The sequence below is a fragment of the Saccoglossus kowalevskii genome, chromosome 9 (assembly GCF_978046115.1).
Source record: "Saccoglossus kowalevskii chromosome 9, keSacKowa6.1, whole genome shotgun sequence".
In the NCBI taxonomy this organism is placed as follows: Eukaryota; Metazoa; Hemichordata; class Enteropneusta; family Harrimaniidae; genus Saccoglossus; species Saccoglossus kowalevskii.
In genome coordinates, this window is record NC_140649.1 from 38,514,882 (window position 1) to 38,534,922 (window position 20,041).

The 20,041-nt window shown below is 34.9% G+C and overlaps 1 protein-coding gene across 1 annotated transcript in view; it reads left to right on the forward strand.

Annotated features, from left to right (window-relative positions):
• Positions 1 to 19,109, forward strand: part of LOC102803312 (uncharacterized) — a 46,246-nt gene extending 27,137 nt beyond the window's left edge. The window contains exons 12-23 of the mRNA XM_085503502.1: positions 601 to 781; positions 1,268 to 1,390; positions 1,900 to 2,152; positions 3,153 to 3,276; positions 10,661 to 10,781; positions 12,338 to 12,855; positions 13,059 to 13,229; positions 14,214 to 14,276; positions 15,339 to 15,529; positions 15,777 to 16,023; positions 16,489 to 16,538; positions 16,817 to 19,109. Of these exons, the coding sequence (XP_085359628.1) occupies positions 601 to 781; positions 1,268 to 1,390; positions 1,900 to 2,152; positions 3,153 to 3,276; positions 10,661 to 10,781; positions 12,338 to 12,855; positions 13,059 to 13,229; positions 14,214 to 14,276; positions 15,339 to 15,529; positions 15,777 to 16,023; positions 16,489 to 16,538; positions 16,817 to 16,959 (2,185 nt within the window). The 3' untranslated portion in view covers positions 16,960 to 19,109. The remainder of the gene's footprint in view (positions 1 to 600; positions 782 to 1,267; positions 1,391 to 1,899; positions 2,153 to 3,152; positions 3,277 to 10,660; positions 10,782 to 12,337; positions 12,856 to 13,058; positions 13,230 to 14,213; positions 14,277 to 15,338; positions 15,530 to 15,776; positions 16,024 to 16,488; positions 16,539 to 16,816) is intronic.
• The last annotated feature ends 932 nt before the right edge of the window (positions 19,110 to 20,041 follow it).

Here is a 20,041-nt window from a genome sequence, read left to right on the forward strand (position 1 = left end):
TGAGATGGTCATCTATGTTTGATTGACATGGTCATCTATGTTTGATTGACATGGTCATCTATGTTTGATTGAGATGGTCATCTATGTTTGATTGAGATGGTCATCTATGTTTGATTGAGATGGTCATCTATGTTTGATTGAGATGGTCATCTATGTTTGATTGAGATGGTCATCTAATTTTGATTTACATGGTCATCTATGTTTGATTGACATGGTCGTCTATGTTTGATTGACATGGTCATGTATGTTTGATTGAGATGGTCATCTATGTTTGAATGACATGGTCATCTATGTTTGAATGACATGGTCATCTATGTTTGAATGACATGGTCATCTATGTTTGATTGACATGGTCGTCTATGTTTGATTGAGATGGTCATCTATGTTTGACATGGTCATCTATGTTTGAATGACATGGTCATCTATGTTTGATTGACATGGTCATCTATGTTTGATTGACATGGTCATCTATGTTTGGTTGACATGGTCATCTATGTTTGATTGACATTTGTAAGTGAGTCATTGAATTGAATCATTATGTTGCATGCCCTTATCTTAGTAATTTTTGACCCGATTTATAATAATTATTATTCTTTTCAGATACAAAGAGTACAAGTGTTTATTGGCAGCCGAAGTGGTTCAGCTTCTATGTATTGTTCCAGCTTTCTTTGATTTCATTGAGAAAGATAACGGTATTATCAATTTACTAATTGCTGCAACCAGTGATAATAGTATTATTCATAAAATTGGGAACATTGTGGATAAAGCCAGATCAAATAAGGTAAGATTTGTGTGTCAATTTTGTGACATCACATCAACATGAGATGTTCATATCGTTTCATTTCTGAGACAATGGATTACAAAATATTGAACAAGCACTTGATGTATAGACCAGTTGATATTTCACAATACAAGCACATATCACAGAGTATACCCAACTGTGGTGTTAGTTTATTTCTCAAATATCCCCACAAAAGGAAACATTTGGTAAAATAATACTGACAAAATGGCTTCTATTCACTAATATAACCGGTATTTTTTTAAAAAGTATACTAGTGACATCAACCTCAATTATTGGTTGGAGATGAGTTTATTGAGACATGACTATACAATTCTTGGTATTTTAATTACTGAGTAGGTTTCTTCCTCAATAGAAATAATTTATTTAAAACTGTGTTAACCGCATTACATGTGTCTTAAGTAATGTACATGAGCGCAGTCACTATAAAGTCATCAATAATTGTGATTGTTGTATTTATTCTCTCAGAATGATGTCCGAAGATTATATGAAGACTTAGCAAAGTTTATATTACAATGCATACAAAGAAATGCCAAGAATGTAATAAACAAACAGATCTCACCAAGAAGCCAATCAAAATTTGTACTTTCTGTAAGTAACCAATACTCCTCAATGTTTGTTGTATAAGCTTTAAACAGAGTGATGGTGATTTAACCTTTGAACCTTTTTGAAAAATCCATTGTATCTCAAAGACATGATTAGTAACCAACTTATAGTGTTTGAGAAATGGCTGCTGCCTGTGCTATGAAGAAAATACTAAAGATTCTTGTTTTCATGTGAACAAGTCAGGCTATTTCTTATTTGTCTAGAACATGCTTATTAGGAATAACCAGTAAATTATGAAAGAATTAAAAATTACAGAGTATTGACCATATAAGTGATGGTAAAACCTGTCTCACTTGAACCATGCCACAACCTGAAAACTGTCTAAACTGTCCCATGTCTTACCTTGACACCATTCTTAACTGAACATCATTTACTTGTACCTTATCCACAGGCTTGTACGAGTTTTGTAAACTAAATAGTTTTCTCCTTGTCCTTTTTGTGTTTAGAAAAGTTGCAGTTTGTTTCAGTACTCATTATTTTAATTTGTCACATAGAATGGATTACCAAAGAGACCACACTCTTCCCCCATATACTCTCCACTGTCCACCAGTGATTACATTGCAAAGGGGCGAAGTACACCTGACCATAGACGTGTACGTCCCCTGACTGCAAGAAAATGGAAAGAGTTTGATACAATTAAGACTCCAATGTTAGGTGACAAAGTGCTGGCTGGCCCACAGAATGTAGGATATATCATAGCATTACCAGAACTTGATATTGCACTTATTCAAATGGATGCTGTACCAGGTATGTCTCATGAGAAAATGTTTGTATGTATATGAGGGCACACTGTCGTATTATTTGTTTAAATTATTTCTAACAATAATACAAATGTCAAGCACACATCAGCATTATCTTATGATAATGACATGCCCAAAAAATTTGTTAATTAATACACATACATGTACATGCTCTTTAGGAACCACTCACTGCATATGTGCATGTGCCGAAAATGTAAACAAGTATATTCTAGTCCTTGTTCGGACGTGGTCTGGAAATAGGAACTTATGATTGACCTTTGTGCATCAATCCGTGTGTCTGGACCTACATCTTGAGCATGCTTCGTCCGATTACATTCAAACTTCACACCTACATCATACATAATATTATACACATGCACATCAATTTGTTTCACGATCTGATTCAAGATGGCAAAATGGCGGCCATTTTTGTGCTAAAATATCATTAGAATCAAGCATTTGCCATTTTGTTTTAATTATAATGCTGTTCCAGAACAATATTTCTCAATTTGGACAAGTACACGTTTGACGATCAGATACAAAATGACTGAATGTCATTTTCATGGTAAAAATCATCATAATCAAGAATTAGCTTCTGGATCCATATCTCTGACATGTTCCAACTATATTACTATAAAAAACATATATATACACATGTATCCTAAATTTCATAATTAATGGGGACTGTGCCCTGTATGGCCTTTTCTATATGCATTCTTGTTAACTTAATGGTTTTCATTAAGATTGACAAGGTACTCCTGCAAACCATCTTATTTTTTTGATAAATTAAAAAAAATTTAAATGTTCACTGCTACAAAATTCTGTGTTTTTTTCTACCTTACGATATTCAAGAAAATCTCCCTCAACCAAATTAAAATGATTCAGAGTTCTTACAGCATGGTTATAGAGTCATTGTTTGTAACACAGCATTATAAAGTGCTCCTAATGGTGTTGTGGGTGTTCTTGTGACATGAGTGTTTCTCTCATGTAACATTCATTATTTGCAGCTCCCAATGGTGCTGTGGGTGTTCTCCCAAAGAATATTGAAGCTCATTACAATTACATGGACATGAAACAACTAGAGTGGAATCGTAGTGGTTACTGGAGGCCCAAAGGTACTATTGGTGATAGGTATGTAGTCAGTTACATTCTGATCACTGCCAAATTGAATAAGAAATATTATTCAATCATAATCAAATCTTATTTTTTGTTGAAGTTGCACTCTGATAGCATTCATAAACTTTTATTTTGCATTTTTATTTATTCTATGATTTGTGGGATATATTGGAGAATTTTTGACTGTTAGCTACAGTAATTTTAAATCAAGGCAAATCTCCACAAATCCATACACTTTTGTAAAAAAAAATCTAAAGAAATTAACTTTTATTAGCTCATTGATCTAACAGGCTTCTAAGCCATTGTCCATTGGTCATCATCCAACTGTAAACAACTTCTCAAAAAATGTTTAACTTATGAAACCCACTTTAAGTGGACTTTCATTAGATTTGCTTTTACTTGGACCACCAATCCGCTACACAACTACTTTCTTGTGGGAGTATCCTTGGCAACCAGTCACATGTCTATAGCAAGCACACAGAACACTACAACTAGTAAAATGAATAATGGAGTATCCCTGGCAACCAGTCACATGTCTATAGCAACCACACAGAACACTACAACTAGTAAAATGAATAAGGGAGTATCCCTGGCAACCAGTCTGTCATACGCAACGTAATATTACCGTAATTGGTATAGTACAGGTGTGATGGTTCAAATACCAAAATGGCAACAGTAACACAAAGACTTCCCTGATGGCGATGATAAAATACGAACACGGAGCCAACATATGAGGTTTCAACTGGTACTGGTATTATTATACTCTGCAAACATCAAGTACAATAACGCGGTAAAACTCCACTACTCCAATGACTAGATACTTAAACTCCAATACAATTCAGCGAGATCTCCGATCTGAACTCAGTGCTGAACAACTCCCCTATATACATGTACCGGTATACCCCCACTGTCTATAAATAGACCATTACATCAGCATACATAATGAGTCTGGAACTTACTACAAATTTCTAGAATGTTCCATTACCTTCTATTGCCTTCTACAGTGTTCCATTACCTATTCAACCAGTTTCTAAAAAAAATCTAGAATATTCCACCCAGACACAGTACGGTTCTAGAACATTCTCAGTGACACGAAAGTGGTAAATAAGTCGTATGCAACACAGTCACATGTTTATAGCAACCACACAGAACACTACAACTAGTAAAATGAATAAGGGAGTATCCCTGGCAACCAGTCACATGTCTATAGCAACCACACAGAACACTACAACTAGTAAAATGAATAAGGGAGTATCCCTGGCAACCAGTCACATGTTTATAGCAACCACACAGAACACTACAACTAGTAAAATGAATAAGGGAGTATCCCTGGCAACCAGTCACATGTCTATAGCAACCATACAGAACACTACAACTCGTAAAATGAATAAGGGAGTATCCCTGGCAACCAGTCACATGTCTATAGTAACCATACAGAACACTACAACTAGTAAAATGAATAAGGGAGTATCTCTGGCAACCAGTCACATGTCTATAGCAACCATACAGAACACTACAACTAGTATAAAAATGAATAATGGAGTATCCCTGGCAACCAATCACATGTCTATAGTAACCATACAGAACACTACAACAAGTAATATGAATAAGGGAGTATCCCTGGCAACCAGTCACATGTCTATAGCAACCATACAGAATACTACAACTAGTAAAATGAATAAGGGAGTATCCCTGACAACCAGCCATATGTCTATAGCAACCACACAGAACACTACAACGAGTAAAATGAATAAGGGAGTATCCCTGGCAACCAGTCACATGTCTATAGCAACCATACAGAACACTACAACTAGTAAAATGAATAAGGGAGTATCCCTGGCAACCAGTCACATGTCTATAGCAACCACACAGAACACTACAACTAGTAAAATGAATAAGAGAGTATCCCTGGCAACCAGTCACATGTCTATAGCAACCACACAGAACACTACAACTAGTAAAATGAATAAGGGAGTATCCCTGGCAACCAGTCACATGTCTATAGCAACCATACAGAACACTACAACTAGTAAAATGAATAAGGGAGTATCCCTGGCAACCAGTCACATGTCTATAGCAACCACACAGAACACTACAACGAGTAAAATGAATAAGGGAGTATCCCTGGCAACCAGTCACATGTCTATAGCAACCATACAGAACACTACAACTAGTAAAATGAATAAGGGAGTATCCCTGGCAACCAGTCACATGTCTATAGCAACCATACAGAACACTACAACTAGTAAAATGAATAAGGGAGTATCCCTGGCAACCAGTCACATGTCTATAGCAACCACACAGAACACTACAACTAGTAAAATGAATAATGGAGTATCCCTGGCAACCAGTCACATGTCTATAGCAACCATACAGAACACTACAATGAATAAGGGAGTATCCCTGGCAACCAGTCACATGTCTATAGCAACCATACAGAACACTACAATTAGTAAAATGAATAAGGGAGTATCCCTGGCAACCAGTCACATGTCTATAGCAACCATACAGAATACTACAACTAGTAAAATGAATAAGGGAGTATCCCTGACAACCAGTCACATGTCTATAGCAACCATACAGAACACTACAACTAGTAAAATGAATAAAGGAGTATCCCTGACAACCAGTCACATGTCTATAGCAACCATACAGAACACTACAACTAGTAAAATGAATAAGAGAGTATCCCTGGCAACCAGTCACATGTCTATAGCAACCACACAGAACACTACAACTAGTAAAATGAATAAGGGAGTATCCCTGGCAACCAGTCACATGTCTATAGCAACCATACAGAACACTACAACTCGTAAAATGAATAAGGGAGTATCCCTGGCAACCAGTCACATGTCTATAGTAACCATACAGAACACTACAACTAGTAAAATGAATAAGGGAGTATCCCTGGCAACCAGTCACATGTCTATAGCAACCATACAGAACACTACAACTAGTATAAAAATGAATAATGGAGTATCCCTGGCAACCAATCACATGTCTATAGTAACCATACAGAACACTACAACAAGTAATATGAATAAGGGAGTATCCCTGGCAACCAGTCACATGTCTATAGCAACCATACAGAATACTACAACTAGTAAAATGAATAAGGGAGTATCCCTGACAACCAGCCACATGTCTATAGCAACCACACAGAACACTACAACGAGTAAAATGAATAAGGGAGTATCCCTGGCAACCAGTCACATGTCTATAGCAACCATACAGAACACTACAACTAGTAAAATGAATAAGGGAGTATCCCTGGCAACCAGTCACATGTCTATAGCAACCATACAGAACACTACAACTAGTAAAATGAATAAGGGAGTATCCCTGGCAACCAGTCACATGTCTATAGCAACCACACAGAACACTACAACTAGTAAAATGAATAAGGGAGTATCCCTGGCAACCAGTCACATGTCTATAGCAACCATACAGAACACTACAACTAGTAAAATGAATAAGGGAGTATCCCTGGCAACCAGTCACATGTCTATAGCAACCATACAGAACACTACAACTAGTAAAATGAATAAGGGAGTATCCCTGGCAACCAGTCACATGTCTATAGCAACCACACAGAACACTACAACTAGTAAAATGAATAAGGGAGTATCCCTGGCAACCAGTCACATGTCTATAGCAACCACACAGAACACTACAACTAGTAAAATGAATAAGAGAGTATCCCTGGCAACCAGTCACATGTCTATAGTAACCATACAGAACACTACAACTAGTAAAATGAATAAGAGAGTATCCCTGGCAACCAGTCACATGTCTATAGCAACCACACAGAACACTACAACTAGTAAAATGAATAAGGGAGTATCCCTGGCAACCAGTCACATGTCTATAGCAACCATACAGAACACTACAACTAGTAAAATGAATAAGGGAGTATCCCTGGCAACCAGTCACATGTCTATAGCAACCATACAGAACACTACAACTCGTAAAATGAATAAGGGAGTATCCCTGGCAACCAGTCACATGTCTATAGCAACCACACAGAACACTACAACGAGTAAAATGAATAAGGGAGTATCCCTGGCAACCAGTCACATGTCTATAGCAACCACACAGAACACTACAACTAGTAAAATGAATAAGGGAGTATCCCTGGCAACCAGTCACATGTCTATAGCAACCACACAGAACACTACAACGAGTAAAATGAATAAGGGAGTATCCCTGGCAACCAGTCACATGTCTATAGCAACCATACAGAACACTACAACGAGTAAAATGAATAAGGGAGTATCCCTGGCAACCAGTCACATGTCTATAGCAACCATACAGAACACTACAACTAGTAAAATGAATAAGGGAGTATCCCTGGCAACCAGTCACATGTCTATAGCAACCATACAGAACACTACAACTAGTAAAATGAATAAGGGAGTATCCCTGGCAACCAGTCACATGTCTATAGCAACCATACAGAACACTACAACTCGTAAAATGAATAATGGAGTATCCCTGGCAACCAGTCACATGTCTATAGCAACCATACAGAACACTACAATGAATAAGGGAGTATCCCTGGCAACCAGTCACATGTCTATAGCAACCATACAGAACACTACAATTAGTAAAATGAATAAGGGAGTATCCCTGGCAACCAGTCACATGTCTATAGCAACCATACAGAATACTACAACTAGTAAAATGAATAAGGGAGTATCCCTGACAACCAGTCACATGTCTATAGCAACCATACAGAACACTACAACTAGTAAAATGAATAAAGGAGTATCCCTGACAACCAGTCACATGTCTATAGCAACCATACAGAACACTACAACGAGTAAAATGAATAAGGGAGTATCCCTGGCAACCAGTCACATGTCTATAGCAACCATACAGAACACTACAACTAGTAAAATGAATAAGGGAGTATCCCTGGCAACCAGTCACATGTCTATAGCAACCATACAGAACACTACAACTAGTAAAATGAATAAGAGAGTATCCCTGGCAACCAGTCACATGTCTATAGCAACCACACAGAACACTACAACTAGTAAAATGAATAAGGGAGTATCCCTGGCAACCAGTCACATGTCTATAGCAACCATACAGAACACTACAACGAGTAAAATGAATAAGGGAGTATCCCTGGCAACCAGTCACATGTCTATAGCAACCATACAGAACACTACAACGAGTAAAATGAATAAGGGAGTATCCCTGGCAACCAGTCACATGTCTATAGCAACCATACAGAACACTACAACGAGTAAAATGAATAAGGGAGTATCCCTGGCAACCAGTCACATGTCTATAGCAACCATACAGAACACTACAACTAGTAAAATGAATAAGGGAGTATCCCTGGCAACCAGTCACATGTCTATAGCAACCATACAGAACACTACAACTAGTAAAATGAATAAGAGAGTATCCCTGGCAACCAGTCACATGTCTATAGCAACCACACAGAACACTACAACTAGTAAAATGAATAAGGGAGTATCCCTGGCAACCAGTCACATGTCTATAGCAACCATACAGAACACTACAACGAGTAAAATGAATAAGGGAGTATCCCTGGCAACCAGTCACATGTCTATAGTAACCATACAGAACACTACAACTAGTAAAATGAATAAGGGAGTATCCCTGGTAACCAGTCACATGTCTATAGCAACCATACAGAACACTACAACGAGTAAAATGAATAAGGGAGTATCCATGGCAACCAGTCACATGTCTATAGCAACCATACAGAACACTACAACTAGTAAAATGAATAAGGGAGTATCCCTGGTAACCAGTCACATGTCTATAGCAACCACACAGAACACTACACCTTGTAAAATGAATAATGGAGTATCCATGGCAACCAGTCACATGTCTATAGTAACCATACAGAACACTACATCTAGTAAAATGAATAAGGGAGTATCCCTGGCAACCAGTCACATGTCTATAGCAACCACACAGAACACTACAACTAGTAAAATGATTAATTATACTAACTTGGGAGTGACTGACCATTGGTCTATGCTTATGATACGTGTCATTATACATACCTATATTGGTAACTGAGTGACTGACCATTGGTCTATGCTTATGATACGTGTCACTATACATACCTATATTGGTAACTGAGTGACTGACCATTGGTCTATGCTTATGATATGTGTCATTATACATACCTATATTGGTAACTGAGTGACTGACCATTGGTCTCTGCTTATGATATGTGTCATTATACATACCTATATTGGTAACTGAGTGACTGACCATTGGTCTATGCTTATGATACGTGTCACTATACATACCTATATTGGTAACTGAGTGACTGACCATTGGTCTATGCTTATGATATGTGTCATTATACATACCTATATTGGTAACTGAATGACTGACCATTGGTCTATGCTTATGATACGTGTCATTATACATATCTATATTGGTAACTGAATGACTGACCATTGGTCTATGCTTATGATATTTGTCATTATACATACCTATATTGGTAACTGAATGACTGACCATTGGTCTATGCTTATGATACGTGTCATTATACATACCTATATTGGTAACTGAATGACTGACCATTGGTCTATGCTTATGATATGTGTCATTATACATACCTATATTGGTAACTGAATGACTGACCATTGGTCTATGCTTATGATACGTGTCATTATACATACCTATATTGGTAACTGAGTGACTGACCATTGGTCTATGCTTATGATATGTGTCATTATACATACCTATATTGGTAACTGAATGACTGACCATTGGTCTAGCTTATGATATTTGTCATTATACATACCTATATTGGTAACTGAATGACTGACCATTGGTCTATGCTTATGATATGTGTCATTATACATACCTATATTGGTAACTGAATGACTGACCATTGGTCTAGCTTATGATATTTGTCATATACATACCTATATTGGTAACTGAGTGATTGACCATTGGTCTATGCTTATGATACGTGTCATTATACATACCTATATTGGTAACTGAGTGATTGACCATTGGTCTATGCTTATGATATTTGTCATTATACATACCTATATTGGTAACTGAGTGACTGACCATTGGTCTATGCTTATGATATGTGTCATTATACATACCTATATTGGTAACTGAGTGACTGACCATTGGTCTAGCTTATGATATGTGTCACTATACATACCTATATTGGTAACTGAGTGATTGACCATTGGTCTATGCTTATGATACGTGTCACTATACATACCTATATTGGTAACTGAATGACTGACCATTGGTCTATGCTTATGATATTTGTCATTATACATACCTATATTGGTAACTGAATAACTGACCATTGGTCTATGCTTATGATATTGTCACCATGTATCTGTATTGGTAAACCTTTCTTTTTTTCTTTTAGAATTACGATACAAAAACTTGATGTAGGGGATATGGATGATGATATGCCAAATCCACCGTCAACACCGACACATCATGGAAGTGCGCAGTCATTAGCTGCACTCGATGAAGATTCTAATAAGGTATTTATTATGGTCAGAATGACTAATTTACACACTAATGGTGATGAATATACATAATAAGTAATTTACATATTAATGACTAATCAACATATTAATGCTTGACTAATACCGGGTATATATATTAACAATAATTGCTAGTTTATATTGACACTAGCAATTACTACCACTATTGGTTTACTTTTAAACTAGTGAATAAACATGTTTATTGACCTAAGGTTATAAGGGGTCAGCCGTGAGAAACTATGGAGGGATTTGAAAACAAAATTATACAGGGGAACCCAATAAAAAACGGCATTCATAAAATAAAAAACGCAAACACATTTAATAGGTGAACTTGAATAAAAACACAAATATGGTTTTATTATCCTGAAACAAAAAAACCTACTAAAAACTAAAACAAAAATAACACAATTTTGTACAGTTTTCAACTATCTAATCTTCTAGAGTTTCTAATATTTACTTAAAATCCTAATGACTTGTTTCAGAATAAGCAGTCATATATTTGATATCACTGCATTCTAGTCCTCAGCAAAGTTTTTCAATTCGTCTGTTTTCTGCACACTCAAGGAGCTAAGTAGTTTTATTTGCTGTAGTCATGCCTTCAGGTGACTGGTCATTTGACAACAAATATTGTAAACTACAAAGTAAAATAGCTCACTTTTTGTTATATTAGCTGTGGGTACTTAGCTCTTCTTGTATCTTTAGTCTTTAGTCTTTAGTCTTTAGTCTTTAGTCTTTGTGATGATATTTTAGTCATATATATACTTGGCAAATGAAGCATAGTGCCCCGGAGACCTTGTGTGGGGCAGCTTGATACAGATTCAAAATAGAAAGCAATGAACAGAATATTGCAGGCAACACAAAATTGTTGACCCCTCCCCCTCCCCAAGATGCAATGCGTAGTAACAAGTCAAGACAAATATCCAGGAAAAAAATATTGACACAGAAGAGCTATGGTTTCTCTCATAGACTTGTGTAACACAAACATGCGTTTGGTCAGTCTTTTCATATGACTTAACTTTGTTATGTATTGTAAATATGTATATACACATCAGTATTAACATCAACTAATCATGTCTGATTACTATGAATTATCATTGTAATGTGAAAACATTTATGTTGGATATAGATGAGATTTTATGCCCGTCACAGTCATTATAAAGTTACTCTATTTTAGTAACTATATTGTTTTCATACACTTGTCCTACATTTCTTGCTGTGTCTGCAAGGTTTGCTCCATATATGAAGTTCAAACTCATCCCATATGTGTCTATGTTAGACAATATTAACTTACTTATAGTAACTAGCTATTTATACTGTCCTCCATCCCACGCACAATTTCAAGGTTCGTCAGAGCAAACTGAAATTGCATCTTGGTATTACCCATGATACTTTGCATTTCTAGGTAACCAAAGGTTGTACCATTAAAAATCTACAGTCAAAACTAGAATGTGGTGAACCTATATTAAATTGCCATTGTTACACTGTCATTGTCATATTGCCATAAACCCAAATAACATTTTCCACAAACTAATCTAAATTTTTTTTGCTAACAGAATGATGAAACTCCTCGACCAGTGTCTATTGTCCTCAGAGATAAATTGGATCTGAAACTAACTTTAACAGAGGATATGTTAAAATCTTCTGCACTCATCAAAGAAAACAGAAATCCACTCCATAATGACGTGGAGAAACTACTTGTACAAAATCGAATAGTTAACAACGTCACTCACGATGATAATGATGCACTGTCAATTGAACATATCGATAATGCACTTTATGATTGTCTAAAGGATGCCATGGAAACAGTTCGAATAAATAGTGCACGGAAAGATGACCACTCAAAGATGGAAAATGTAAAACCACATAGAGATTTTAGTAATTACATGAAATCACAAAGGACTAGTCAGAGTAACTTTATCAAAACGCCTACCATGATGGTGGAGTCGTTAGATACTTGTGCTGATCAGGGTACAGATGTCAAATCTAAGATTGCAGCTGAGGATGACGAGATTAGATCTGAAAGTTCACTCAAAGAGAGGAGATCAAGACCACCATCTTCAAGACCATTGAGGTTTGTTTGATTAGTAATGGATGCAGGGACATAGTGACATCTTGATTGGCTCGTGATTGATTTATGTTTCTCATATGATTACATCATTGGTTGTGAAGTTTTTAATTGTTAGTCTGTGTGTCAATGATCTGTTCGTGGATAATTACACCAGTCTATAATGGTAGGGTTTTTATAATTTCTGATGTAATTTATCACTTCTATAGTACAATGACAGAAAGGGAAATTGATGAGATAACCCTGGATGAAGTAGCAGAGGTCAACTACACACAAAGCACTAATGACAGAAGACACAGTTTAGAATCTAATGAAGAACATGAACTTGGCGTATTTACAGATGACAAAAATGCAGATGTATTACATGATGGAAGCGGCAGGTATGTCAATTCACTATATGTTTCTCACATTAACAGTTACGTACACATCAATTACTGTAAAATTTAATATAATTCTTATCTATGTTGTCTATTATTTGCTACAACTGTATTTGAGTAATTAGGTTAAATATTATTGACTTAATAATCAAATGTGGGCAGTTGCCACAACTCTGGTTTCATGTCAGAGAAATGCAAACACACTAACATTAAGTTACTGTATGGAAATCATTCCTTCCTGACAATGTTGAGTTTGGCTTATTGGGATTATCTGGACACTTTATTCAAGTCCAAAACATCGCCCAGGCCAATGTTTCAGATCAATACTGTTACAGGAACATAATGGTTTTTTTCAGATCAAATTCAAAATAGCTGAATGCAAATGTGTTCTCATGCCATGTTTTTGACGTGCATTGACTGATCAAAATGGCTATAATTATCCACTCATCTAACCTGGATCATTGCAGTGTACATGCATTTGTAATCACTCATTACTCATTCTTCTCAAGCTATGTGAGTGATTTGGTTAAGACAGACAACTTTTATGTCATAAACTATGCTATTTGACACATTTCTTATATTTCCCTGTGAAGCAAGCATGGATAGTGGTGCTTGCAGCTCTCTAGCACATGGTTGGAACTCGGCCCACATGTATCTAACATTGAATATTATTAACTAATTATGCAAATAATGGTATGGTAGAGATTGGCAATCAATAATCCAACTAAAACAGTTTCTTTTAATTCATTAGAGTTCACTAGTAAGATAAAATTATTCATTTTAAGTATCTTACCAGCTTGATTTTGTAACTCATAGTTGTAGCAGAGATCAAAGGCTGTTAAGACATCAACAGCCATTCCACCTTTTTAGCTGAGTTTTTCCAGATTCAAAACAAATGCTCACAGAAAAGCCAAATAGATACTTGGATCAATAAACAATGTGATTAAAAATTTTCATGAGCATTTACATTTTTGATTTGTTCTTTAGTCCCAGGTCTACTGCAAACCCATCAAGAGCCAAGAGTGCCATGCAAAGATCTAGTTCATCCAGGTAATTACTTTAATACCATAATTGTACATGTATATCTACTTTCTAAAATAATTTCACAAATACCAATCATTTAGCTGCGATACCTGGAAAGTAAAAACAATTTAAGTCAATTGATGTTGACTCTGTGTTTAATTCAGTAACTAGAATATTTTATACAGGGTCAATACTACTATTATAATACTACTTTTCATAATAGATTTATTGCATCCTTAGAAATAGTTTTATTGATACAAAAATGTATATTGCTGTACTATTATTTTCTATTAAATTTTTCACTAATCATGTTATTCTATGGGGGAAATTGAAATTAATGAGATTATTACGGGGATACTGCAAAGTATGCACAAAGACAGTGCAGGAGTATAGACTGTTGCACAGCGGAGGTCAATGCGACCATATACTGTCTGAGTGCATATTTTGCGGTATCCTTGTAATAAACTTATTATTATATGTTTCCATGGGGGTTTCCATGTTTTGTTTTTTATTATTAGAGGACACTTACATGCGTAATTGTTCTATATTAGGAATTCATGTTTCCTAATATGGTAGGATGCAATACCGCAAAATTACTGTACTATTATTGTTTAGGGACTTTTATACAATTCATATTATAGTATTCTACGAAGGACATTGAAGTTAATATAGTACATGTAGTATTTTTTTATGTAATTTTGATGATTTTTTTAGCCTGTATCTTCTTACTATAATAGCCAAATTCTTAGATAATACATTGTATATTATTACATTGTTTAAGAACTTTTGTATACTCACTTTAATATCCCATTCAATCGAAATATATTGCATTGTTAGTTAGTTAGTTAGTTAGTTAGTTAGTTAGTTAGTTAGTTAGTTAGTTAGTTAGTTAGTTAGTTAGTTAGTTAGTTAGTTAGTTAGTTAGTTAGTTAGTTAGTTAGTTAGTTAGTTAGTTAGTTAGTTAGTTAGTTATTCATCCATACATTTTCAATGGACATGGTTATAATAGTTATGCTATGTTTTTAATGACGCAAACATTTCTGGCAATGACTGTATTTATTTATTTAACACACTGTCCATTGATTGTAGATCTGTGTGTACTCAGAGATCACTCAAAGTCATAGTATCCCAGCAAACACAACCGCTGATGGACTTTGATATCACCCGTCCTGATAGTTCAACTATCACTGAATATCAAAGAGAAAGAACTGAAGCATGGAGGAAAACAGGAGTTGTAGTGTCAGTTACACCAAGTCCTACTCCAAGAGTCAGTCTTCAAGGTAGTGTATTGTTATCAATTACACAGTGATGTCATTATGAGTCTTACATCACAATGACATCATTAAATCATGAGTTGTACATCACAGTGATGTCATCTAATTATGAGTCAAACACCCATAGTGATGTCATCCTAAGATTCACAATCATTGAATCACTAAGTTCCCACAATCCAACATAGAATCAATATAGCATAAATTATATCTCTCTGTCTGTTTTAACTTGACATTTATTTATTCTTTGTTTTAGGAAGAATCTCGCCACCTCCTCAGAGGCCAAGTTCACCTTTATCATCAACATCTAGAAGTATTTATAAACCACGTCCCAATCCGAAAACAGGAACTATGCTGTACATTAAGAGTGCCAATGATTGGTTGGGCGGTGGTAGAAATTTGCATTATATGGCTGCTGGGCAACGGCCAAAATCTGGCCATGTACCAGGTTATCTTGAAGGAATGGAGCCAAGAATGAGGTCATTGCAAGCAAATAGATTTAGGTTTGTCACATATAATTTAATACAAATGTAGATGAATTAGACTGCTCCATTCTTGTCATGTGATGTCACAGACGAATCAAACTAATCTATTTTTATTTGGAAAGACCTACTACATGCTCAACACAAACAGAGCAAACTACAATGAATGCAATATGTATTAGAAAATATACATAAATTTGAAATATTTGAATTTAACGTTTTAAAATATTATTCATCTGATGTGACACTCTATTAATGTCATGTGATGTCACAGACGAATCAGACTTCTCTATTAATGTCATGTGGTGTCACAGACGAATCAGACTTCTCTATTAATGTCATGTGGTGTCACAGACAAATCAGACTTCTCTGTTAATGTCATGTGATATAACAGATGAATCAGACTTCTCTATTCATGTCATGTGATGTCATTCATAGATTGATTCCTCTATACTGTCTTCAGTATTTTTATATTTTATATCCTAGGAATAGGCCAAGTAAATCTGCAGGGCTATCAAGGAGTAATAGTCGTTCTGGTAAGTTAGAAGAAATATTGGCAACTTTTTGCGTTTTGATAATTATACGACCTATTGTTATATTTATTTTGACTTAATGAGTTAGTAGTCTTTGTCAAATATAGTTCAGATTTATGATTGGGATTCAGTCCATCTGTGGGTGTGTCCATCATCACATCACCAATTTTGTTCAGAGTAGAAAAACATAATGGTACAAAACAATTGTCTTGTTTACAAATGTGTTTTTATCTAATTACCTGATATTTATGTTAACTTACATTATTATTGTACTTTTGTAGGAAACAGACTTCATCGTTCAATGGAGACCTTGATGCCTGATTACGTCCAGCAATCACGTCAACACCCAATGCGTCAATTAGGTAATCCCTCCTATGGCTCTCCTAAAAGACCTCCCTCTCCTCTTAATATGACTTATCGGTAGAGCTAGTTACAATATCATAGCTTGTATGGTGTGTTGTTATCTGGCTTGATTTATTTGTTTTGTCTTGTTAGCATCAAAACCAGCTTGTTTTACGTTCATTCCTCCCTCTCTTAATTCAGGGGTTAACATGTTCATTAGAAAAGGGTTTTTACTTCTCATCCCAGGAAAAGTAAAAAAATGCTGTGCTGTATTTATTTAAGATTATTCAATACTTCAACAACAACATTTATTGAATAAATTCATTAAGGAATTAACATATCTATTTTAATTGATACTAAAATTGTGAAAAATGTGTTTTGAAATATGCTATCAACATATCCTTATTCTATCACTTGAACATTTTACTGTGATGTAAGCTAATAAATGCATAAGTTGCAGATTTCTAACTCATGCATACAATGATGAGAAGTGAAACCTTTTTTTTAGGGCATAGTATGCCCTTATGGTCTTCACTAATCTGAACAAATAATCAGCTCACTTAATTTATTTGTCTGTGTAATTTGAAAAATGTAGTGCAGGTACAAAGTATATATATATATGTATAAACCTCTGCACTTTTTACAAAACTATACACTGAATTCAACAGTATATTATTATAATTTATTGGACATTTGATTCCTTCGAGAGGACTAGAGATAAAATTATTACTGTGCTAGTGAATTATGACAGAATATGTTAACCCTGGGTTGTCTATTGAATGAAACATTTACTACCACTGCATTTTGTCAATTAACATTAATAATAAACACATTTAAAAAATAATAATTTGTCTATGTTCATTTTGTCTAAAATAAATACAAATAAAAAATTGCAAAAGTTGGACCAATAAGAAGATATCAAAGTGTTAATATGAATGCAATAGTGATGCAAAACAATATTATATCATGTTTATTTTGTAATAATCTCAAGATTAAAAATTAAAAATGATTGCAGATGTCTGATAATTTTATTTCTAACAGAACATGTATAATACTAGCTATGCGTCAAATGTCTGTTTATTTGTATGATTTATTTCAATATGGTTTTGATGTTGATGTGACAAGATAATAAATCACAGTTCAGTGGGATGTTGTATCTAGTTCTAAAGGTACTCATGACAAGAGTGGAGTGGGGGTCTCTGTCATCTTTTCTTTCAATCTGTTTTCCAGATAAGGGCAGGTAAATATGATCCAGAGTGAATGGTTTACATAGTTTTCAGTAGTAGTAAAAAAAATAACTACATTGTAATTTGAATCAGTGTGTGATGTTTTATTAACCATTTTTATATTATTTGGAAAGATATTCACACTTATTGTCATGTAAATAGTTTTACAATTGTTTTCATCTGCTATTGTTATTCAGTGTGGTATCACTATTTATTGAAAACTTAATATTTGGAGCTCTAGTTTATTGTAAATTTAATTTAAGCATCAATCATTTTATGATACTGATTGGTTATCAAACCAAGGCAGTCTGTAACATAGATCATGATTTGTTGTCATGCCAGGTTTTAATACAATCTTCATGTAAAATGTGTCCAATGTTGTTAAATACTGAAGAAATTATGGTTCAAAGAAAAATCTAATGGTGCCTACACTAGATTTAGTTGTATATGCTTAAATTTAAAAAGAAGTCGTGGTCACGCTAATATTGTGTACAGTTGATGTGCACATGCTGTTTGTACATTTAAAAATTGCACAGTAACAGTTGCCACCTTTCAAGTTATTATTAAATGTGCTACTATCATTTACAGAGTAGTTGTGACTTATGTGCCAGTAGATTTTTGTAAATACCAATTTATACATTTGTATTTTTAAATTTATATGTACATTATTAATTTTTGTAAATAATTGTTAAAACAATTTTGCTTTGTGCCTTTTCTTATCTTGTTTTTTAGATTATATAATATTTGATATCAAACAAATTGTGTTTTTACATATAAAGTACATAAAATGTGCAAAATTATTCTAAATCAAGCTAATCCAAGATGTTACTACTAAATATCTTTATAACCCCAATCATACATTTCTTCTTGATAATGCTTTTGTTTTTTTGTAAAACTCTTATACCCCTAAATTTACATGTCCTGCCCCAAACTACTTTGGTGTATTTTTACCCTGTATTGTTTAATAGTTTGAATATTAATTTCAAATAAATTGACACTGCTAGAAGCTCACAGTTTGTAAGGTGATCATCTGACAATATACAATTCTATTTGGTATTGTCTGTATATGGTATGACATCGTTGTTAAGGTGATCATCTGACAATATACAATTCTATTTGGTATTGTCTGGATATGGTATGACATTGTTGTTATGGTGATCATCTGACCATTTACAATTCTATTTGGTATTGCCTGTATATGGTATGATATTGTTGTTATGGTGATCATCTGACCATATACAATTCTATTTGGTATTGTCTGTATATGGTATGATATTGTTATGGTGATCATCTGACCATATACAATTCTATTTGGTATTGTCTGTATATGGTATGACATCATTGTTATGTCAGATTTTTCTAGCAGGCAGCACATGCAATAAAATAACAAGCAGAAATCACGCCAGTGTGCGGTTCAGAATTAATACGCTTTATTAAGCTGGTAGTGAGTTCTATACACAATGGGATGATGCTAAGGGAAATATTACTAGTTATATTAATACATGTCACAATCCATAAAACGGCATACAATTATAAGACAAACTAGACTACACGCTCATCAAAATTACAATAATGCGTGAAGCATATGTTATAAATACAAGCGGTAAATTAAGAACTAGCATTACACGTTGGTAATACAACCGGTTAGACCTCATGAACACGTCACAACCAGTTCAGACTGTTCTAATGCCCGGTAAGTTCAAACATTCACTTGCTTGACACTTGCTTCACTCCACACAATCCAGAGTTCCACTTCACAGCCTTCCACTCAGACTGCGCTCCATGCGTCACGACGGCTCACCACTCACAGGTCATCTGGAAAAGGGACAAGTACATTCCATAATACTCGCCGTTTTAAACACAACTAAAGAAACGTAATATGGATGTATTTAATCGGGCTACCGTGCCCGGCACAGTTAAATGAAATACTAGGAAATG